Here is a 24095-nt window from a genome sequence, read left to right as displayed (position 1 = left end):
ATGTTGGTGCTGGGGATTGAACCTGGGTCCTCTAAGAGTCTTAACCGCCCAGCCATCTCTCCAGCCCCCACCCAATGTCCTGTTTATGAGGCACAGCCTTACCATCAAACATGGCCTGTTTTCCCCATGATGTAGGTAAGAAGACATTAGGCTCTTTGGGGCTACATGTGCAGGCATGAGTTGCTACACTATCCCTGGCCTTTCTGGGGGTGATAGCTCATTACACAAAAGAGAAATACTTCCCAGACAACACCGAGAACATCCCGTGACAAGCAGAGCCCTGATCATCTTCCATGGGACCTCACCAATCATGGGGCACTGTCATTATCATGAGTCACTCATGGTTAAAGGTACATTCTTCTGAGGATCCTGCCACAGAGAAACACAATTAGACATGTTGGGGTTTGGAAACCCGAATTTTCTCCAGGTTTCCCTCTGTTTAAAACTATATCAAGCCGTTCTATTATAGTCCATCTACTTTATCAATTCTATTGTTCTATGCAAAACGAAGCATGGGTTTTTATTTTTAAAATAGTAGTATACTGAGATCCAAGATTTTAAACAGACTTCCTTCATCCAGCTCATCAAAATTACTTTTTATGTTTTAAAGGAAGATATGCACATTGTTATGGAAATCTCAATTAAAGAGAAATAGTTAATGCACAAACTGTCCTCTGTGGATCCCAATTGAATTACTGAGTTAAGTAAATAACAGCTAATTAGAAATAAAATTTCTATCAATAGCCATGTGACCGATGAACAGTCCCTCTGTCTTGAAATCTGATGAATAACTAGTTACCTGGTGGAGTCACAGCTGGACAGAAAGTCTGTTGAGGAGTTACCGCCTCACAAAGTGTCACAGATATACTTAATTTTAATCAGTTTGAGGCCGGGCGTTGGTGGCGCACGCCTTTAATCCCAGCACTCAGGAGGCAGAGGCAGGTGGATTTCTGTGAGTTCGAGGCCAGCCTGGTCTCCACAGCGAGTGCCAGGATAGACTCCAAAGCTACACAGAGAAACCCTGTCTCAAAAAACCAAAAAAAAAAAAAAAAAAAAAAAAAAAATCAGTTTGGCTGCTACAGCCCCAAGCAATATTCAATCAAAATTACAATTCCAATCACATTTTTGTGAATGCCTTCACAGACATGTCATATCACACAACTTGTAAAGGTTTGCAGAATTGAAGATATATTTTAAATTTCCATCCTTGTGTTAAGTTTCCCCCACATTTCCTAATTGTAAATCAATGGGAAAATGTGGTTTCATTGGTAGAATTTCCCTATTCAGATAGATGTTTTCCTAAGTAAATCTAAAACAAAACCATGAAAGGTATTTACAGAAAAGTGCCATCCTCACCTTGTAAGCAAAGCTTCTCTCTGGGACACATGTTTCTCCTTTAGAAGGGACTGTAGGAGCTCCTTCAGTCCTGAGGAAAATCCACTCAGGAGAGGTCTGCTTGGGATTCTCTCTCCCTCTGTTTGTTTACTCCTGTGCACCCATCTTCCTTTCAAAGCCACTCTCCCCTTCTGAGTATCCCTTAGCCAAATCTCTACTCCTCAAAGTCTCTCTCTGGCTAGTAACATCTCATTCTCCTTGGAATAGCCTCCCAGAGCCAGTATTTCACTTCCTAGGCCTGCTTTGGCCATTCCTACCCAGAAACCATTGCTTCAACATGGCTGGGCCCAGCTTAGAAAAACAATCTAACTAAACCATTTTCATAAAAAGTAATAACCTCCACCTGGTAACTATGGTTACCAGTCTGCATGATGTAGCGTGATTCAGAAAGGCTATTTAAGACTCCTCATGCTGTTTGCTCAGATCCTAGATGTAAATGATAAAAACTACCCATAGGCTAGTATTTAGCATTGTGAGCAGGATTTGGAAATTGGGCTCAGTGGTAAAGTGTTTGCCTGGTACAGGTCCCTGGGTTCAGTATCTACAGCCCTCATAATCGCTATTACAACTGCTCCTAGAAATTATAATAGAGTTCTCAGATGGGCCAGGCACTCAACAGACATGAGCAGCATCTGCATGACAAGACCCTAAAGCTGATATTCGCTGAGTCATGAGCTTCTCACTCAGCAGCAAGGTGGTCCAGCATGGGGGTGGGCGGATGGCGGCTCCCACTTGTCCTTAACACGGTCTCGCAGCTGGTTCTCCATATTTATCACCGTCACTATTCTGTTCAACTGTGTGTGCATGACCCAAAGCGAGCTTCCAGAGAGAATTGAGTGAGTAAAATGGCCACCCTTCTTGTGCCTTTACCTTGTCTTCTCTTTCTTAGCAGCCTTGTTTGTTTGCCATGCCAGTTTTTATTGAGATAAGTCTGAATTCTGTTGCCTATTTGACTTTGCCATGGTCGGTTTCTTCTGCGTTCCCTTTTCCTCAGCACACTTCAGGACAGGGTAGACTGGTGGTTCTGAGAAGGCCCACCCTTGAAGAGGTGGGGGCAAACTAAAAGAGAAGTATAAACAGTGACTCTGGGCCCCAGAATAGTCATGGCTGAAGGTGTGTAAGTTGTCCCAGCTCACACGGCTGCATTTCTAGGGTGCCTGTGTCTCTGGTTGGCACATGAAATCTTTATTGTTTGAGAACAGAAGAATTTTCTGAAAACAGATGAGCCACCACATCTCTGTCCCTGCCCTTGCTTGAGCCTTAAGATATAACAACAGGATCTCCACAAAGTTTTCTTCCTTCCCACCATTCCTTCTTGCTAACTTTAAAAGTAGCACATGCCACAAAAAGATGCCCCATCTCTGTTAGGGAAGGGAAAGAAATTGCTTAGCCATTTTAACTGCTGCCGGAAACTCCATTCAATAAAGTTCACTTTCTGTTTATGATTTCAAAACTCTTAGACAAGTGGAACAGAAATTGTCGCTCTCTGGTTAAAAAAGTATTAATTCTTCAAAAGGCAGTACCCTCCAAAAAGGGTGTTCGTTTATCAAATGTAATTGTGAGCATGGAAATCTCTCACTTTGAGAGGGAAAATAAATATCAAAGATGTCTAGTCTCATCCATTCAACTTCATAGAGGGGGTTCTGAGCAGCAAGGCAAAGCGAGAATTAAAACATAAAAGTCCATGGAAGGAAAATTACCAAACATGTTGTAACTTACAGAAAATGGTGTAGAGTGCATAAAATATCCAATATAACCTAGAGAGAAACTGTTAGAGTGAGCTGCTGGCCCAGCCGGTAAGAACCCTCGCTGTGCTTGTGGAGGACCAGAGTTGAATTCCCAGCACTCACGCCGGGCAGCTCACAATTAACTACTGTTTGTGCCAATAGAGGGCAGCTCTGGGGGATCCAGCACCCTCTTCTGGCCACCATGAAAACCTGCACTTGTGTGCATTTGAACACACACAGAAGACACACATTCACATGAATACTAGTAAACTAGGTCTTTAAAATCTGTTAGAATTAATAAGACTGTAATCAAGATGGTTGTGTGAATTAATGTAAATTAATCAGTTATGTATGCATGTAACAGCATACTGCAAGCTGGAAATAAAACAATTTCTGAAGTATCATTTACATTGGCATTTCAAAATATCAAGCTTCTAGAAATAAAAATATCAAAGCATTGAGTAAATTACAGAAACAATCCCAATAAATGGGGAGATAATGCTATGTTGTTAGACTCCACATCTCAATATTGCAGAAATTGCACAGATGAGTAATCAGTTTAGTGTTATTCCCAATCAGTCTCAACAAGCCTTTAGACTCTAAAATGTATGTGGAAATACAAAGAGTAAATTATAGCCAAGACATCATTGAGGAAGGAAAACAAGGGAGGAGTAATTGGCCCACTGGGGTCAAATTGATGGCAAAGCCATTGCTGCAAGGCTAGCCAGACTCTAAGCAGACCAGAGTGTGTGGTGTGTGTGTGTGTGTGTGTGTGTGTGTGTGTGTGTGTGGTATGTGGCATTTGTATGTGTGTATGTGTGTGTTGTGTGTGTTTGGTATGTGTGGTGTTTGTGTGTGCATGTATGTGTGGTGTGTGTGTGCTGTGTGTGTATATATGTGTGGAGTGTGTGCTGTGTGTATATGCATGTATGTGGTATGTGTGTTGCATGTGGTGTGAGTGTGTGTGGTGTGTGTATGTATGTGTGTGGGGTGTGTATATGTATGTGTTGTGTGTGGTGTGTATGTGTGTGGTATTTGTGTGTATGTGCTGTGTGTGTTGTGTGTGTATGTGGTATGTGTGTGTGGTGTGTGGTGAGTGTGTGTGTGCGCGCGCAGTCATTTAATCTGTGATGAAGGTGGCTCCACAGAATATCAGGGAAGGTCAGCCTGTGGTAATACTGAGGATAGTCATCCCACCTAACGTAATAAACTACATAGCTAGCTGTACACTGCACAACAGAGTCATTTCTGTGTGTATTAGCCCCTAACTTTCTTTGTGAAATACAAAGGGGTAAAGCCTTTAGAAGGGAAACAAAAGCCAGAGGAAAACCTGTGTGACCTCAGGGGAGGGAAAGTTTTGTTACAGATGATACGAGAAACACCAAGTAGAGAAAAGAACAGATGCACTTTGGAAAACTAAGAACTTTTGTTCACCCTGTAACTATTTGAGATTTATTTTATTTATGTAGATGTGTGCATATGAACACCCTAGTACAGTGTCCACAGAGGCCAGAAGAGGACATAGGCTCCCCTGGAGATGAAGTTACAGATGGCTGTGAGCTGCCTGATGTGGGTGTGGGGAGCCAAGCCCAGAGCAGCAAGTGCTGTAACTGCTGAGGTATCTCTCCAGCCCTGGGGAGATAACTCTCAGGAGAATGAAGGCATCTGTTCTAAGGAGAACTTATACCAGAGCCATGAACCCCTCTCCAAAAATCAAATGGCAGCCCTATGGGTGGTGGTGACATACACCTTTAATTCCAGTATTTGGGAAGCAGGTGGATCTTTGTGAGTTCGAGGCCAGCCTGGTGTACAGAGTGAGTTCCAGGACAGCCAGGGCTACACAGAGACATTTTCTCCAAAACAACAACAAAAAGATATGACAGCCCAATCCATTTTAGAGTGAGATTAAAATTTTAATAGGCAGAATTCCAAGTGGTCTATTAGCTCAGGAAAGTTCCAATTTTTTTTTAAATCAAGGAGAGCAAAATTAAAATCACAGTGGGAGATGACTAGGCACTCATAGCATAAGGAAAGGCTTGAATTGCAACCATCCCAAGTGTTTGGAAAGATGGAGAACTGGAAGCTGTTATGTTGGTGGTGGGTAGAGCGTGGAGTTGGGAAACTTTTGAGAGCAGTGGGTACTAATAAAGAGAATGGGGTATACACACTGTGCTCTTCTTTTATACTCAGGTACCCACACACAGCCGAATTACTACCTGTGGGCACCGAAACCCAGTGTCGAGGAAGCCTGTAGACACTAACTACAGCGATATGGCAATAACTCAGATGTCCACAGCTGTTTAGTGCATTATATCTGTTAATTCTTAATTGGATAATTTATAACAATGAATGTACATAAGCCGTGGGTCCATATGAGAACAGGAGTGTTGACCAAACTAAAGGATTCTAGAACTATGGTTCTGTTTACACAAACTTTGAAGGCAGTAAGGCAATTTCACTTAAGAGCAGCCTTAGTCTATTTCCTATTGCTGTAACAAAATGCTTGAGGCTTAGTAATTTGCAAATCATATCTATTGACTCGTAGTTATGGGGAACGGGGAATCCAAGAGCGTGGTGCCAGCACCCCCATGGCCTCCAGTAAGCAGGGTTACAGTACCATGAAAAGCAGTAACCATGGTAGCCCCGTTCTGTCTCCTTGTAAAGCCATGACAAAGGTCTCCTCCCGTGACTTCATCCAATCCTAATTACCTCCCAGAGACCCACCTTGAAAATCTGTGAGCTAGGAGCTAGTGAGGTGTCTCAGTGGCTAAAAAAACACTTGCTGCCCATCCTGACTAGAGTCAGTCCCTGGGACACGCACAGTAGAAGGTGAGAACTGTCTCCCATAAGTTGTCCTTTGACATCTACCCATATACACGTATGTATACACACACACTAACAAATAAATATAAAAGAAAGGATTTAAACTATATGTGCTGGGAAATTAAGTCTGCAAAGTATGTTTTTCTGGTTTTGAGACAGGGTCTCATGAAGCTCAGTCTGGCTTTGAATTCATGGTGTACCTAAGTTAGCCTTGAACTCCTCATCCTCCTGGCACTGCCCCTCAAACTCTTAAGTTGGTGCTGGAATCTCAGACATCTGTCACCACACCTGGTCAAAACATGCATTTTGATGAGACACATTCAAACTGTAGCATAATAGGAGTTAAAAATAGAAGTGAAACAAACCACGAAAATGCAAAATATGTGGTGAGGAGCCCTGAGACAGGAGAATGCCATTGGGTAGGGACTGCGAAGGGTAGAGACATTCCATGGTCAGTTGTCACTCACAACAGTGCCCTGACCCCAAATCCGTGGGTTGGAGCCTTGATCTTTTGTGTTACAGTGTTGGAAATGGGAGACTTCAAGGAGATGACTAAGTGAGGTCACCAGGGTTAGGCTTAGTGGAGCAAATAGAACTCATGTGCTCCTCAGGAAAGAAAAACCCGAATTCTCTGTATTCCCTGAGAGGATGCAGGAGAAGATAACCACCTACAATGCAAGAAGGGGACCCTTTCCAGCCCTCACCCCGCCACGACCTTCCTTGTTCAGCCTCCCAAACCATGAGGGAAATAATTCTGTTGTTCAAGCCGCCCAGTTGATGGCGTTGACTTACTGCTAAACTGACCAGCGAAGCCTTCACTTTACAGTGATGGCGTTTCTGTCCACACACTTGTTTTTTGCATGTGTCCTAGTGAGATACTTTAAAAACAATTTGAAAGCCTGAAGTCTGAGCAGAAGCCAGTAATCTCAGCACTTGGGAGGATAATGACAAGTCCAAGGCAAGTTTGGTCTGTGTAGGGAGTTCCAGGCCAGCTTGGGCTAGCGTGGGATTCTGTCTCAAAACAAAACAAAATAATAGCAATAATAACAATTAAAAATAAATACACACTGCATAAAATGGCAAATGCTGAAAAATATAAACCAGTATATAATGCCTAGGTAAATTATAAAACTCATATTTTATACGGTTGAGGTGATATTGCATTTAGATTTTCTGTCTTTCATGAACTTCTAAGGCAAGCATTTTTCTTCTCAGTGTGAGTCATTTGGGAGTCACCTGGGGACTGTGGTTAAATATGGAAGACAGGATGCATATGTTTTACCCTCTCTCTCAAAATGCCAGTACAGTGACAGCATGGATATAAGAACAGTATAAACACAAGAACAAAGGGAGAAGGGAAGGAAACACAGAGATGGAGATGTCAAAACAAGCTTGGGAGACCAAAAGTGGGTGGTGGAATGGCAAGCCCCTCAACAGACTGGCTCTCCTTACGCTGTGTGCAGATGGAGGCGATGAGATCTGGGTATTTTACCCCCTGCAAGCTCTAGTGTTGACAAGATACCAACAGCAAAACACAGGAGCAGCAAGAAGACAGAATATGGGGAGAGTTCATGCAACACTGCTTCCCTAAAGGGAGAAATACAAAAGAAAGTCCTAGGGGCCTAGCAAGATGGCCCAGTGGGGAGCACACTTCGTCCCAAGTCCCATGATCTGAGTTTCATCCCAGAGCCCACTTGGTTCTGGGAGAAACACACTTCTACAAGCTGGGGGTGGGGGAAAGTAGGTATGGGTAAAATAAATGTTTGCTTTGTTTTTTGAGATAGGGTTTCTTTGTGTAACAGCTCTGGCTGTCCTGGAACTCACTTTGTAGACCAGCCTGGCCTCGAACTCACAGAGATCCTCCTGCCTCTGCCTCTTGAGTGCTGGGATGAAAGGTGTATGCCCCCACCACCCTGCTGTTTGTTTTTTTGCTTTGTTTAGAATAAATATAAAAATTGATGTTTTAATAATAGTCCTGAGTTGATAAATGACCATTTTCCTCTTTGACTATCAACTCAGCACCACATAGAGTCCATTGTGGCAGCACATGCCTGTAGTCCCAGAGCTGGGGAGGCAGAGACATGCAGCTCCTCCGAGCTCACTGGCCAGCCAGCCTAGCCAGTTCCAGGCCAGTGAGAGACCTTGTGTCAAAAAAATAAATTGGAAGGTACCCAAAGATTGACAGCTGACGTGGACCTCTGGCCTCCATGTATGTGTGAGCGTGTTGCAACTGCACACATGGGCATACACCCCCACACAAAGAATGGTACAGAAAGGGTTAAATTAAAGAATGGGGGAAGTCCAGGCATGGTAACACATGCCTGAAACCCCAGCACTTGGGAAGCAGAGTCAGGGAGAGCAGGAGCCCTAGGCCAGCCTGAACAACACAGCAAGTTCTAGGCTAGCCTGAGCTACACAAGACCCTGTCTCAAAGAGTACAAAAAATGGGCAAAGATGTAAAGAAGGACAGACAGGAAGCTAGCAAGATGCTTGCTAGCTCCAGAGAAAGTAGAACTTACACTAAAGAGCAGGAGACCAGACAAACGTGACACTCTGAATGACAAATACAAGGGCAAGTTAGAGCTTAGCAGTGGATGATGCAAGAACAGTATTTACAAACTGAAGGCTGTGAAGATGAGTATGCAAAACTATTGGAGGACCAAAGAGTGGCACTTCCCTCTGCCTACAACAGATAAAAGTGCAAATTCCGGTAAAGGCGGGAGGGTGTGGGAATAGGAAAACATACTGCACACTGTGTCACTTGGAGTTTAAGCCACAGGAGCGTACAAGCTAACCTTCATATTAGCTCCCAAAACAAAGCGACAACCACAAATCCAGCCCCATGAGTTCCACAGATAACAATAACAGATAGCAAGCTCTCTTGCCATTCTGCCATGAGGTTAGAAAATGGCTGGAAAAGAGGAAGTCTTTTTACCCCATTTGTGTTAAAGCTGTGCTTCAAGAACTCTTGTGTGAAAGACATTTACAAACTAAAATTACAGAATCTCTAGGGAAAAAACAACATTAAAAACAGTTAATCAGAGCCTTTAGGGAAAAAAAGCACCACTTCTCAGGAGGCAGTTTACAGTTCAGATGTGGAGGATTTTAATATCAGCAAAGACCAAAGAGGAGTCCGGCCCAGAACTAGAGAAATAGCACAACAAACGAAAGGCAACAGAAAGAAAACATTAATAACTGGAGAAGAGAGAAATAACAAAATGGGCTAATAGATTCAAATGGTGCTACAAAACATATGCCCAAGACCTTTATACTAAAAAATGAAAAAAAATTACTGAGAAATTTTAAAGTACTTACCTAAATTTAAATATATCTTTTGATAATGGATGAGAAGATTACTATTGTTGTTAAATTGTTAGTGCTGCCCAAATTTATCTATAGATTCAGTGAAATATCACTGAAAAATATCAGCAGCAATTGGTTTATAGAGATTGGATGGATAGATTTTACCAGTGTGGAAGGGGTGGGATTGGGTTATTCTCTATGATATAAGCCCTAATCATAATAAGAATCCTTAAATTTTGGGGTCATGATTAATACGTTGATGAATAGCCTGGTGTGCAGATCTTTGTACAGCTAATGCAACAAAATTGGAGAGATGAGCCTTTAGAATATAATTTATTTAATTTTTTTGAGACTGAATCACATGTCTTGCAGGATGGTCTTGAACCCTCTGTGTAGCCAAGGATGGCCCAGAACTTGATTGGCCTGTCTCAACCCCTGAATGCTGGAGATCACATGTGTGTTCTACCCCACCCCATCTACACAGTGCTGGGCATTGGCCTCTGGTTGTGCATGTCCGGCAAGCGCTCTAACAACTGAGCCACCCAGCCACTGAATTTTAATTTTGCAGTATTTCCAAATTGCATTCCAAAGATGTGTCAGTTTTTATTTCCAATGATTATTGAGAATGTTCTTTGTTAGATTCCTTATAAATTGAAGTGCTGACACAGCTTCTTTATGAACACACTTTGAAAAGATACAACTCTCTGTTTCTAGTCCAGGACAGCGCTGAGTACCCTCGGTCTTGTGGAAACAGCAGAGTAGCTCTGATCGTCCAGCTGTGAGGTGGAAACTTAGCCATATGCTGCTGGGACCCAGTGAAGAGAACGCATGTCTTTCAGACAGGTTCAGTCTGCACAGATCTCGCTGTGCATTTGCTTAGGAAAAAATAAATTGTAGCCAGTCCAGCTCAGAAGCCAAGGGAATAGCCTTGTCCTTGATACAATCTATCAGATAGGGTAGACACAGACTTTCTCCTCTCTTAGCTTCGCTTTATGCCTCTTTGAAACATTAGCTATGTGCTATTATCTGCTGGCTAATGGGAGCTCCCTCTCTGCCTGCCTGACTGCCTGACTGCCTGTCTGCCTGTCTGCCTGTCTGCTTGAGGCAAGACAGACATACAGACAGACATACAGAGCCTATTTTTAATCTCTTATGTTCACAAGAAACTAAAGAGGAAGGATGTGCTAGAAAATGAATCGGGAAGAGATGAAAATTACACCAAGGAAAAAATATTAGTGGCCAGTTCTCCCCTCCTCATGCCCCAAGGCTCACACAGATTCACCAAAGGCATCCTTTGGTAATAGCTGGACCATCACTTGATAAGCCCATGTTCTGGAAAACAGTTGGTTGCAGGGAAGACTCACCTTGGAAGAAATAGTTTCTCATCTGCAAGGAAGCATGATTTTCCAGGCACATGTGGGATTCTTGGTGCAAGTCTGCCATCTCAGTCAGATTTGCAAGATTTTTGTTACAACTGGATATTGTTTTTTAAAATCAGTATGTTTCTATTTATCAAGACTATCATGTGGTTTATCAATAGAATAGACTTACACGAATAGATTTGTTCATGTTTTTAGTGGTTCCAGCTGATCCTGGTCTAATTTTCTAGTAATTTGTATTTTATTTTATCTGTAAAAACATTGATTTGTGTACATGCCCCTCCCGTGTGTGTGTGTGTGTGTGTGTGTGTGTGTGTGTGTGTGTGTGTGTGTGAGAGAGAGAGAGAGAGAGAGAGAGAGAGAGAGAGAGAGAGAGAGAGAGAGAGGTCAATTCTCGGGAGTTGACTGTTTCCTTCCACTATGTCGATTGCAAGGGTGGTGAGTGTCGTTCTTCTGCTGAACGGTCTCACTGGTCTGTATGATCTATTCTCTAATTAAGGCTGTCTGGTAGTCATCTATAAACTGTCCCTTTGGGTCATTCCAACACTCTGTCTCACTGTCACCTGGGAACTGCAAATTCTTGCTCATTTTCACAGACAAGTTTGGCTCCTCCCATCCCCTGGAATGTTTTTTTGGTCACTGGGATTGTTCTCACTCAATCAGCAGTGAGGCTGAATTATACACGCACTGTTTTCCAATATAAAGTGTCAGGTAAACGCTAATATCATATACTGTTTGTGTCCTTAAAAACCACTTATGTGCTCAGAGGACTGATTCTGCTCCCACTGGCCAGTGAGGGGTTGATGGTGGATTATCTTGAACAATGGGTTTCTCCTTTGCTGACAGTGGTCTGCATTTGTTCAGCTTTCATCTGTCACTGTTGCCTCTCACAATAGCCCAGTTTACAAAAATGAATCATCATTGCAAAGATGGCTTGCTGAAGTGTAATAATGACAGAAATAGACACCTAAATCCTGCAACCAGAACATCAGGTCTCAAACAAAAGTGATGGCTAGATACCACCAAGGAGGTGTAAGCTTGGATCTCCCCATTATGAGGCAGGTGGAGGACCGTGGATAATCCAACCGAAGCAGATAAACACTTAAGAAAAAAAAAATGACAGAGCTCAGGCTCACTGAATTCCATCAGCCTGATGACTGTCTCATCATGGTGCCCAGTTGGCATTGTTTGTCAAATAAATCTATGAAACAAACAAACAAACAAAACATAAGGAGGATGCAGTAAATGGGTGAAATGCTTGCCGTGTAAACCCTAAGACCTGAATTTGGATTCCCAGACCTGGGCATCAAAGCTGGGCCCTATAGCATGTGCATCTATATTGTCAGTGTTCCTACTGGAAGAAGGGAGATGGGGACAGGGGGTCTGGATGCTCACAGCCTGGTGTACACAGAGCAAATAAGACAGCATTGTCAAAACAAGGTGAGAGGCAGGGATTGCACATGAAACTGTCCTCTGACCTCTGTGTGCCTTCATGGCACACTTGTGCAAGTGCGCATGCATGCGAGCAGCATGTGTATACACACACACATACACACACACACACACACACACACACACACACACACACACACACACACACACACGCTTTCCTGTTATCTGTTAATGAAGACCGAGGCTGATTCTTATCTATGGCATGGCTTATTGCAAACAGACTTCAATAAGCATGAACGTGCAGGTACCTCTCTGATTTTGACTGTTTGGGGCCACAGACCTAGAAGTGGTAGTCTCATTATATGGTAATTTTACTTCTGGTTCTTTGAGGGCTCACCATACTGATTTCCAAAGTGTCCTCACTAATTTGCACCACCACCAATGGTATGTAGAGATCCTGGATCTCAAATCCTTGCTACCACTTATGTTCTGTGTCCTGGCTTGGATGAGATGGGGTCTCAGTGTAGTCTTGACTTGTGTTTCCCCGACGGTTAATGAAAGTGAACACACACACACACACACACACACACACACACACACACACACACACACACACAAACACATAGTCTTTTGCATTTCCTCTTTTGAGAACTATGCCCAATTGATTTGCCTATTTATTGGTGGAACAACTTGGTTTTATGATGTTTTGGGTTCTTTATAGTTCTAGAAATTAATAGCTCTCAGATTTATAGATTCACCCCATCCCTCAGGCCATCTCTCCATCTGCTGGGTGTTTTCTTCTGCACCCAGAGGTTTTTTTATTTTATTTGACTTCATTTGTTACTACTTGACATCATTTTCTGGGTTGGTGGATCTCGCTTCACACGGTCCTTTCCTGTGTCTATATCTTGAAGCATTCTACCCTGTTTTCCTGAAGCAATTTCACATGTTCTAGCCTTACCTTGTGGCCCTTTGATACATTCTGAGTCAATCTATACACAGGGTGAGATGCAGAAAGCTAGTTTACATCTTGTACATGTGTGTATGGGATTCTCAAGTCCTGCTTGTTAAAGATACCATCTTTCTCTGGTGTACAATCCTGGCGTATTTGTTGGAGGTTGTATTTAGCTGCGTGGGTTTGCTCCTGGGTCTTCCAATTGAGTTCATTGGTCTGTCTGTTTTTCTGCCAGTGTTGTGTTGTATATTTTGTTACTACAGCTTCATAATTTGAAGTCAGTCATCACTATACCTCCCAGGTTGCTTTTGTCTTTGTTGGCAGAGCCCCCTTCCCTCGACCCAACCTTACAGATTGTTTTACTTATGTAGGACCTTTGTGCTCCCATAACAAATTTCAAGAGTTGTTTTTCCTAGCTCTGAAGGAACATCAGTGGAATTTTGATGAGAAATATTGAATAGGTGGGTATCTTCCAATAATATGGCCATTTTCACAGTATAAAGTCTACTAAACCATGAGCATGGGAGGTCTTCCCACCTTCTAGTATCTTCTTCAAGTTCTTTCTTCCATGTTTTCCAATTTTCACTATAGAAGCCTTTCACACGTTCGGTTGGATTTATTACTACACATTTTATTGAAGAGGGCATTGTAAATAGATTTGCACTCCTTTTCCTTGCTCAGTGAATTTGCCAGTTCTGTGTTGAAAGGGTAGTGATGTTTGTATGTTGGCTTACAGCTCTGTTTCTGAAAGTGTTCGTCAGAGCTAAGAGCCTTGTAGTGGAGTCTTGTGGGCTTTTAAGTACAGGACCATATCATCTGCAAATAACATGACTTTTTAATTTCCTATTTGTAGCTCTGTTTTTTCTTGCCATATTACTTTTACAAAGCTTTCAAGAAATATCATAAGGAGCCAGCAAGGTGGCTTCGCAGGGAAAAGTACTTTCAATGCAAGACTGGCATTCAGAGTTCAACCCCCAGAATCCGAAAAATGGGAGGAGAGAATTCATTCTCAAAGGTTGTCCTTTGGCCTCCATGGATATTTACTGTGATGCACACACATCTCTGTTAAGATAAATCTTTCCGCCAAAAGCTGCCGAGCCCCACCACCATGTGTGAGCTTTACGCCAGCCGCCCACCCGAGTTAGGACCAAATGAATACACAGAAACTTGTATTAGGTTCAAAGCTGCTTGGCCAATGACTAGGATTCTCACCTGTTAGCTCAGTCTTAACTATCATAAACCCATATATTTTATAAGACTTATCTTATTGGATGCCTTATTGGTGTCCCTCCTTGCCGGTGGGTCACATTGTGCCGCTGGAGCAGGAGCGGCGGGGAAAAGAGGCCCTTCCTGTTTCTCCTTCTTTAAATATGAGTCTCCTTGCTATGCCACTTCCTGCCTGGATCACACTTCTCTACTACATTTCCCAGAATCCTCTTTGACGCCTAGTCCCGTCTACTTGCTGTCTCATTGGCCAAACAGAAGTTTATTTAACAATCAATAAGATAAACATACATAGTACATTTCCCATCACATCTCTCTTTCTCTCTCTCTCTCTCTCTCTCTCTCTCTCTTCTCTCTCTCTCAAACACACACACACACACACACACACACACACACACAAATTTAAATAAAAAATACATTGACTAGGAGTGAGAATAGTGGCCAAGTTAGTCTCATCCCTGACTTTAGAACAAATTCTTTCTATTCCCCCCACTGGCATCTGTAACACTGCCAAAGTATCTTTACCATGGTGAAGTAAGAGCCTGCCATTCCTGGGTTCTTCATAGAGTTTTGTTGTGAAGTGATGTTTAATTTTGTCAAAGTTCTTTTTCTTTCCACATCCAAGAGGTGGTTGGGTTACACTTACTGATTTGCAGGTGTTGAGTCATTGTTACACACCAGCTTGATGGTGGTGTGTGATCTTGGTAATGTGCTGTTGAATTCTGAAAATTTTTCACTGAGGATTTCTGCTCTGTTCATGAAGGATACCAGCCTATAGCTTTCTCTTTTTTGTTGTGTCCTTGTCTAGTGTTAGTGCCAGGGTAATACAGACTTTGTGGAATGAGCTTGGAAGAGTTCCTTCTCTTTCTTTAAATACCTGGAAAAATTCCGCTTTAAACATGTGGTGAGTCCATCTGGTACTCCCTGCTTTAAACATGTGGTGAGTCCATCTGGTGTTTCTAGAAATGTCAATTTCTCCAAGAGTTTTCAATTTATTAGAATATAAGCTTTCAAAATACTACCTAGTGGGGCTGAGATGACTCAGAAGGTAAGAGTGCTTGTCACCAACACAGCACAAGGAGACAACTGACCTCTGCAAATTGTCCTCTGAATTCCACCTGTCTGTACACACACACACACACACACACACACACACACACACACACACATATTTTAAAAGTCCCTCGTGATCCCCGGGTGTCAGTGGTACATGCTGTAATCCTTTTGTCTCTAATTTTATTAGCTTATGACCTTTCTTTTGATTACTTTGGTAAGCATTTGCCAATCATGTCATTTGAAATAACAAAATAGGTTTCATTGTTAAGCCCTAAGTCCATATCCCCAAATCACCACCATGAGACTGAATCCGATGCAAAAGCAAAGCGTCTTTATTAGGAGTTAACTTGGGTTCCTCTGTCCATCTGGGGCAGCAGTTGCAGCAGCAGGAGAAACCCCAATTGACGTGGGAAGGGGGTTCTTATAGAGGAAAAAACCTGGGGAATTCCAAGCCTTCAGGCTTGTGATTGGCTGTCCTCTCTGGGCTAACATCCAGAAAGATCATGGTGTGTCGCTAGGCTCAAGGTCTATGGGGGAGTCGTGCCTCTAGACTAGATATTACTACTTCCCAGTTCAGGGATGGGTCAGTTTTTCCTGCTCAGAGATCTGTTGGTTTTGTGTCAGGGGCAGAAATGACCCTGATTTCGGTGCCAAACTGTGTTTCTTTCTCTGGCACTTTTTAGCTTTTAGGCTCCAATTTTAGGGTCAGGGCGAATTTCTTTGACTGGCTCTGATTCTAGGGGCAAAGTGTATTCTTTTGGCTCTGGTTTCAGAGTCAGGCTGTTTTTCTCTGGCTCTGGGTTCTCAGATTCAGGTCCCAAATCCATGGTGTGTTTCTTTCACTGACCCTGGGCTCCAGACTGGGGTGCTTAGGGATTATGTTAGGGCTACAGGTCACAGGTCTGCTGGGGCCTGTATCTCTCGTCATTTGTTTTTTTGGGATTTTTTTTAGTTTGCATTTAATTAATTTCAGTGCTGATCTTTATTTTTCTCCTATTACTCTTGCAATTGCATGTTCCTTTTTTCTAAGACCTTGAGATTTACTATTAAGTCATTTGATATCTCTCATTTTAACATAGGCATATACAGCTATAAACTTATATTTTAGGACTGCTTTCGCTGCATGCAACAGGTTCTGGAATGTTGAATTTTAATTTTAACTTGTGCTAGGAGTTTTATTCCCTCCTTCTCTGCATTTCCTTGGTGTCCACTAATTGTGTGATTTCCACATATTTATGTGTTGTCTGTAGTTGCTCTTGCTGTAGATTGTCACTTTTACTTCATGATGATTTGATAATATACAAGAAATTATTCATGTTTGTTATTTGTTAAAACTTGCATCAGTGTTCAGGCCATGTATGTTTGCAACTGTTATATCCTTTGATGGTTCCCTGCATCAACATGAGATGACTTTCTTGGTGTCCTCTAATTTGGGCTTGAAGTCTGTTTTCTGGGATATGAATTCAGCTACTTCTGTTAGATTTTAGATTCCATTTGTTTTTAGTATCTTTTTTCAATCCCCCCTTGCCCCGTGTTTATATTTGCTGGTGATATGAGTTTCTGGTAGCCAGCAAACAGTTGAGTCTTTAAAAAAAAAAATCCAGGCTACTGATATGTATGGTTTTAAAAAAAGGTTTACTTTTATGTGTATGCATGTTTTGCCTGCATGTGTGCCTTGCACCACGTGTGTGCAATACCTGTGGAGGCCAGAAGAGGATGTCCAGCCCCCTGAACAGGGTTACAGATGGTTATCAGTCTCCATGCGGGCGCTGGTCCTTTGGAAGAGCAAACAGTTCTCTTAACCACCGAGTCATCTCCCGGCCCCTGGTCTTTGTACTCTAACTGGAGGATTGAGAACATTAACTTTCAGAGTAACCGTGGAAAAGAATGCGTAATGGCCACTTCTCCGTGTGGTTGTTGATCCCCCCTCATCCACATTTGCTTATGTTCTACTAGGTTCTACTAGGATTTCCCCTTTCCTACAGCAGTGCTCCCGGGAGGCAGCGGCAGGCGGATCCCTGTCAGTTTTCAGCCAGCCTCATCTATATAGTGAGTTCCAGGACAGCCAGAGCTGTCTCAAAAAGAAAGAGGAGCGGGAGGAGTGGGGCAGAGGGAGAGTTTACTCTCCTTCAGTGGCTTCCGGGCACTTCTTCTGCCATGCAGGGAATACAGGGTAACAACACCATGCACCACCCTCCAGGTCTCCCATTTTCCATCACGTAGCAAGGAATCACTTGTAACCATTTATCAGCATTGGCGTTTCCAGCGTCTCCATTGTCCCGCTCCTCAAACAGGAAGTGATCTCTGCTTCCTCCTGTGACTTCCGCCAGTTTCCCACACACAGAGCTGTCCACACTGCCTTCCCTCTGTGGTTACAGATAGGTGTAACCACATGGCTAACCCTCTAGGGCAGCCCTGTGTGAGTGCCGGTGCCATGGAGACCAGAGGAGCCTGTGAGATCCCCTGAAGTCGGAGTTACATACAGTTGGTTGTGAGCCGCTTGACACAGGTGCTGGGAACTGAACTCGGGTCCTCTGCGAGAGCAATGCATAACCTTAGCCACCGAGCCATCTCTCCAGCCCTATGGATTCCAGCTCGCGCACCGTTTCTACTTTCCCTGGAGTTTACAAGGACTCAGTGTCTCCATTTGCTCAGTGTTCTATATATTTATTTACCCCTCGTTTGTCCCAAACCCTTCTCGGTAGATTCCCCGCTCTACCCATTTGAATATACCAGCTCACCCACAGGTTTCCATTTCTCCGGGATAAATCACTTCCCAGGCCCCTTCATTTCCCGCTTCCCCAGCAAAGGTCTTTCCTGGAGTTTTTTCCTTCTCTGTTCCTGGGATCCCATATCCTACCGTGTGTTTGTCAGAGGCTTTTTCGTTGTGCTGGGATAGTCAGTCTAGATTCCCAGGAAATGAGTGTTTGTAGATTTGCATATCCCTAGTGTTGGTGTAACTTCATCTCTGACAGTTTGGCTGACAAACAAATTCTGTATGGGAAAGTTTTTACCTCTAAATTTGGAGGCTTTGACCTTCCTTTCAAGCCAAAGTAGCCCCTGAGCAATCTGATGGTGTTCATATTCTCAGTGTGCTGGTTTGGATCAGGATGGGCCCCCTAGGCTCACATATGTGAATGTTTGGTTCCTGGTTGGTGGAGTGTTTAGGGAGAATGAGGAAGTATGGCTTTCATGGAGGAGGTGTGCCACTGAGCATGGGCTTTCAGGGTTTAAAAGCGCATGTCAAGCTCAGTCTCCCTTTGTGCTTGCTGCTGGCAGATCAGGATGCAAACTCTGGGCTACTGCTCCAGCCCCTTGCCTCTCTGCTCCCTGCTCCCTGCCATGGTGATCATGGACTCACCTCTGAAACTGTAAGCAAGCCTCCAGTTAAATGTGTTCTCTTGTAAGTGGCCTTGGTCGTGGTGTCTCTTCTCAGCAATAGACCAGTGACTGAGATATCAATCCTTTGTCGATAGCTATATGTTTTGTTTTTCTGTCTCTGTCAGAATGCTGAGCTTTTCTTTGTGCAGAAAGAGCTGAAACCTTGTGGAGTTCTGCCATGATGGGAGCTTTTCAGCCATTTTCATCCATTTTCTTCCCCAACACTTGCCCATGTTTTTAAAACTTCGATATTTCAATTTGGGGATTTTTTTTTCTCGAATAATTCCTGTTATACATTCATCTGATCTATATCTTTCCAGATCTCTTCTTCATCTGGGAGCAAACAAATCGCCTGATTTTCTATCTCTCTTTTACTCATTCCTGATTTGGGTTTTATTTTCTGAAAGTTCTAAAACTTTAGTTGCAATCTTGTCAGAAGTTCTGTTTTGTTCTTTAATGCTTTTTATATAGATCCCTGTTCTTGCATTAAGAAATGTTTATCTCACCTTTTAACTCTCTAAAAATATCAATAGCAGGCTTTTTTTTTTCTCTAGATTTCTCTAGTCTGCTCTTCATTGTTTCCGTTCTTTTTACACCCTCTTTGCTTGCCTTAGGCTTTGTAATATTTTGGTGATGGTGATGTTGTTGGGAACAGGAGTTTGCTATACAGCCTGGGCTGGCCTGATGCTTGTGTATATAGTCCAGTCTGGCCTGAAAATCATGACAACCCTTCTGCCTTATCCTCTCAGGTGCTGGGATTACAGGAATGTGTTACAACCATGCCTGGCTCATGTTTTGATTTTGACTCCAGGCACCCCTCAAGTTCACAATGCTTCTTGGCCAGCTTTCTTACTAAAGGCGTTGCCTCTACTGTGGTTTTGGTGTTGGAGTCCTGTGATCCCAGCATTCAGAAAGCTAGGTAGAAGGATCACAAGTTCCAGACCAGTCTGGGCTACATAAGTAGATCCTGGTAGACAGAGAACAGGGTAGATCTTCGTGAGCTGTGAATCTGGCCGATGTCTGGGAACTCTGCAAAGGCAGAAGCGGCAGGTGCCTGCCTTTCCATGGAAAGTCTGCCTTCCAGCCTCAGGCTGCATCATTCTCCCTCTTGTTCACCTTCTGAGAATAAGCATCTGGTCTACCTCCTCAGCAGGCAATTCCTCACTGAGTGGGTGGTGAAATCGGGTCTAGAAGGCCCAGCTGCTTCCTGGGGAAACTGTAACAGGCCTTGAGCCCCGTCTGCTCCTTCTCTCATGGCCCACCCTACCCAGTCCTGAGCATCCCTAAGTCCAAACTGTTCAATGTTCTGTAGAGTCCCTCGTATTTATCCTACTGGGTATATGTCTTTGAAAAATCCTCCTTCACCCTGAAGGGGCTTTCAGGGAGGACGGGTAGGTGCATGTTTAGTCAAGAGTCCTGTTTTTCACACAAAAGCACATGTTTTTATGCAAACAGCATGAGGCTTTATTGTTGTTTAACAAGCTAACCCCATGTTAGCTCGGGCCTTCCATCCACCCGTCATGGCGGAAGGCTAGGAAAGACAGCTCAAAGTGTCTGCATAGAGATCTTGTAGGGCAGCGTAAGGGGAGTGTTTAGGGGTACGCACAGGCTCATGATTGGTGTGCCTCCAGGCTTGGAGGGTTTGCCCTCTGTTGATTGGTCAACTGGTTGTTATGGCCCATAGGCCCTCCCAGGGTGGTTGCTATGCTCTGTGCATCATTGCTGTGCACTTGTCCGTAAAGCATGCCCAGAGCCATAAAGCATAGCACCACCAGCTAACTTCTGATTGGTTCCTTGCCACAAGGCAGGCACCTAACCTCCTAGTGACTAAGACAAGGTCAGACAAGCACGTGTTCGGCTGTTATGGCTGCCGAAATGGGGAGCTGGTCCCTTCATTCCCCCATTTTTTTTTTTTTTAATTCCAATCATGGAATTGCTGTCTCTCTAGCGTCTCCATCAGGGAGTGAGAGATATTGGCGTCCCCCATGTAAGGGAGTTCCTTTTGACTTAGCATTTTAACAAGGGAAAATGGGTGACGTATTCTTTCCCATGCTACTTCCTGCTGACTTTGGGATGAAGTTAGGGACCCAAGAAGGCTGAAATGCTAGTCAAAAGCAAAAATGGGAATTTAGGCAATGAGGATTCCATCAGGTTGGCAGATTCTGTTGCAGAGACAGGGGGTGTCCATATCAGCTGGACTGGTTCACATCCACAGCAAGTCCAGGGTTCACAATCTATATTGGCCAGGCTAAGCTGTGAGGGCCGCAGCAATGGTTAGAGTTCAGAGTAGCAGCCTCAGGGGACCCCGCTGCAGCACACTCTAACCCATGGCGTATGGCAGAGGAACTCCTGTCCCATGCCACGTGCTCAGGGCAGCAAGAAAAGACCCCTGACCCATGCATACCATGTGGGTGGGCAGTAGGGACAGAAAGAGATGCTTAACAATGTGAAACATGGACAGACAGCACAGTAACACAGACCAGGGTCCTATTCGGAATTTCAGATGGTTAGCCCCATGGGGTACAACTTGGTCCAAAACCAAGTCTCCCGTACAGATTGGAGACCCGCCTGGGTCCCCCTACAGATGGACCAGGTAACTTGCTCCCAGCAGGTAACTTGTCCACGTCCTACAGATTGGGCAACTTTGGGCCCCCTGGCCCCTTTACAGATTGCAGAAGCTGTTGCCCAAACCTCCGCCCTAAATAATTCTTGTAGGCCTACTTACAGATGTCGATAGTGACCCTAATATAGGACCTTTACATTTACAAAATTAACAGAAACAGCAGACCTGAAAACACAAAACTGACATAGCACCGAAAAGCAGGCAGGGAGGGTGTGAGTTGCAACACATCAGATAACACAGATAACAAAACTGCTCAACTGCCCAGTCACCCAGCCTGTTCCAACTCTCCAGGCTTCACAGAAACCGTACAGAAACAAAGACAAAAGAAAGTTACCTAGTGTGTGCCACGTGACTCAACGAAAGGGAGTGTCATAACTTTAACTGACTGACTATGGTCCTTAACGTCTGTCCAGTGGTCAAAAGTCAGACTGGGGGTAGGGGAAGATAGTTACAGTTGGTCCCATCATCAAAGTCACAAATAAGACAAAACAGAAACCCAAGACACACAGACAAAAACTAACAGATGTCTGTCTCCACCTAGACAGACAAAACCACTCCAGAAATACAGACGGCTGGGAGGGCGTATAACTTCCCCAATCCAGGAGAACTACTGTACCCTCACCAAATGTCCTTGAGGTTCCCCCAGACTTCCTGGAACGTCTTCCAGGGTGGTAGTCGGCGATCTCCTAGCACGTCTGCTGATCACACTCTGTCTCCTCCCGAGACCAGAGCTCTTGTCTCTTCCCGAGACACGAGTGAATGCAAAGCATAGAACCAGATTTCAGCCAGCACAAAAACACAAAGACACAGACAATACAAGGTACCCGCTTACCTCCAAGATCCACACCACTCAGGTGAGGGGTGGTCGCAAATCCAGAAAGAGCCCCCAAATGTAAGACCCCCGCCCCCCGGAAGCTCAGGCCTCCAGGATCTCAGCCAAGGACCGAGGTCACCCCAGTCACCAGGCAGAGTTGAAAGCTTGATACAAACTGCACGAGGCTTTATTATAGTTGTTTAATGAGCTAACCCCATGTTAGCTTGGGCCTTTCATCCACCCGCCATGGCGGATGGCTAGGAAAGACCAAAAGCACATGTTTATAATTTAAAATGTTAAGTGTGTGTGTGTGTGTGTGTGTGTGTGTGTGTGTGTGTGTGTGTGTGTGTTAGTGCATGTGCAAGAGGAGACAGAGGCTGGTATGGATAGATACAGTTTCTTCTTGGTTGCTCTCCTCCTTAGTTTTTGAGACAGTGTCTCTAATTGAGCCCAGAGCTCCTGGATTCAGCTAGACTGACTGGCCATGGAGGCCCAGGGAGCTCCTGTCTCCACTTACCTAGTGCTGGAACTAGAAGCACAGACACATGTTGCCACTCCTGGCTTTTTACACGTATGCCAAGGACCTGGACTCAGATCCTCACGTTTGCACAACATACTCTTAGCAAACCAGCCATCTTCCCAGCACCAAATCATGTGCAATTCACGTGTTCATTTGAATCCTCAGAGCCAGTGGTTCCCTGGCCTGCATAGGAGCATCAGCTGGGAGCATGTTAGCAACTCCAGTCCTTGAGTCCTACCTGAGACCTACAAAGCCAGACACTGTGACGAGGACAGCTCAGCAACCTCTTTGAGCATGGCCTGAAGGTAGATGTGACGGTAGCCAGTGTGTGACAGCCATCACCACTGGTGGCCAGAGGATTCTGAGCATTCCGGGAACATCATCCCACTTCCAACATCAGCTCTTCAATCTAAACCCAACAAGGGGTGCAGCAGAACAAGGGGGCTGCTTTGACACAGCCAATCCCCTTAGGCCCCATCCTGCTGAGAAAATACCTGTGAATCAAACATCTTTTCCTCTTCCATGATAAGGAGGCCAGGAACACAGCTACACCAGGAGTGGTGAGAAAAGAACAAAGGGCTGGAGTAGGGAGGCACAGGAAGAGGACAGTGACAGAGACCTGTGCCCCTTGCACATCTTCCAAAACCCACAGGGTGGGAAAGGAAAGGAGCCTCCAGCGTCCACAGGGTGGGGCCTTGTATGGAACGGGAGATTCATTCTTCTGACCATTCACAAGTGCTACGCACATCTCCTCTCTCTCTCTCTCTCTCTCCCACCCTCCCTCATTTCCTGTCTCTGTCTCTGTCTCTCTGTCTCTCTGTCTCTCTGTCTGTCTCTGTCTCTGTCTCTCTGTCTCTGTCTCTGTCTCTGTCTGTCTCTCTCCTCTCTCCCCCTACCCAATGCACTTGTGTGACATTTCAGTGTGTGTCCTAGCTCCTAACCTCTCTCCCTCTTCTCCTCCACTTAGCTATGGTTTCTGTGTGTTCCCTTGGAACAACTACAGGAATTAAATTCCTGGAAGAGGAAGCTCCGAGCCCCCTCTGTGGCACAGTTAAAGTCCCTCTCTGCCTCCTCCCCAGGTATGCCTTCACTGTCATCTACACCTTTGAGGCTCTGATAAAGATACTGGCTAGAGGATTTTGTCTAAATGAGTTCACTTACCTGCGAGATCCCTGGAACTGGCTGGACTTCAGTGTCATCACTCTGGCGTGAGTGTCCCCTTTCTTGTAGGCTTTGGGGTGTAGGACTTTTGGGGGTGTCCATGTTCATAATCGGGACTGTATCCTCATCTTGATCTAGTTTCCTCCGAGGGAGTCTTATGGTTTGGGTATTGGAATACATAAAGGCCTGTCCCATGCCCATGGGACAAGCCAAAGTTCTGTGCTAATAACTGGCCAACGCAGGTCAGGTGAGGCTCAGTGTTATTCCTTCCCAACATGGAACCGTCTCTGAGGAGGCAGGTTATCAACCCGTGTCTTTGAAATCCAACTATGTACCTCGTGA

At 44.3% G+C, this 24095-nt stretch overlaps 1 protein-coding gene across 2 annotated transcripts in view; it reads left to right on the top strand.

The window, feature by feature from the left end:
* Positions 1–24095, top strand: part of Scn10a (sodium voltage-gated channel alpha subunit 10) — a 100194-nt gene that overhangs the window by 4326 nt on the left and 71773 nt on the right. For both annotated transcript variants that reach the window (XM_027415548.2, XM_027415546.2), the window contains exons 3-4: positions 2151–2231; positions 23672–23800. In XM_027415548.2, the coding sequence (XP_027271349.1) occupies positions 2151–2231; positions 23672–23800 (210 nt within the window). The remainder of the gene's footprint in view (positions 1–2150; positions 2232–23671; positions 23801–24095) is intronic.

This window comes from Cricetulus griseus, chromosome 4, assembly GCF_003668045.3.
Source record: "Cricetulus griseus strain 17A/GY chromosome 4, alternate assembly CriGri-PICRH-1.0, whole genome shotgun sequence".
NCBI classification, from domain to species: Eukaryota; Metazoa; Chordata; class Mammalia; order Rodentia; family Cricetidae; genus Cricetulus; species Cricetulus griseus.
Note: the sequence above shows the minus strand (reverse complement) of the source record. Positions and strands in the feature narration are given on the sequence as shown.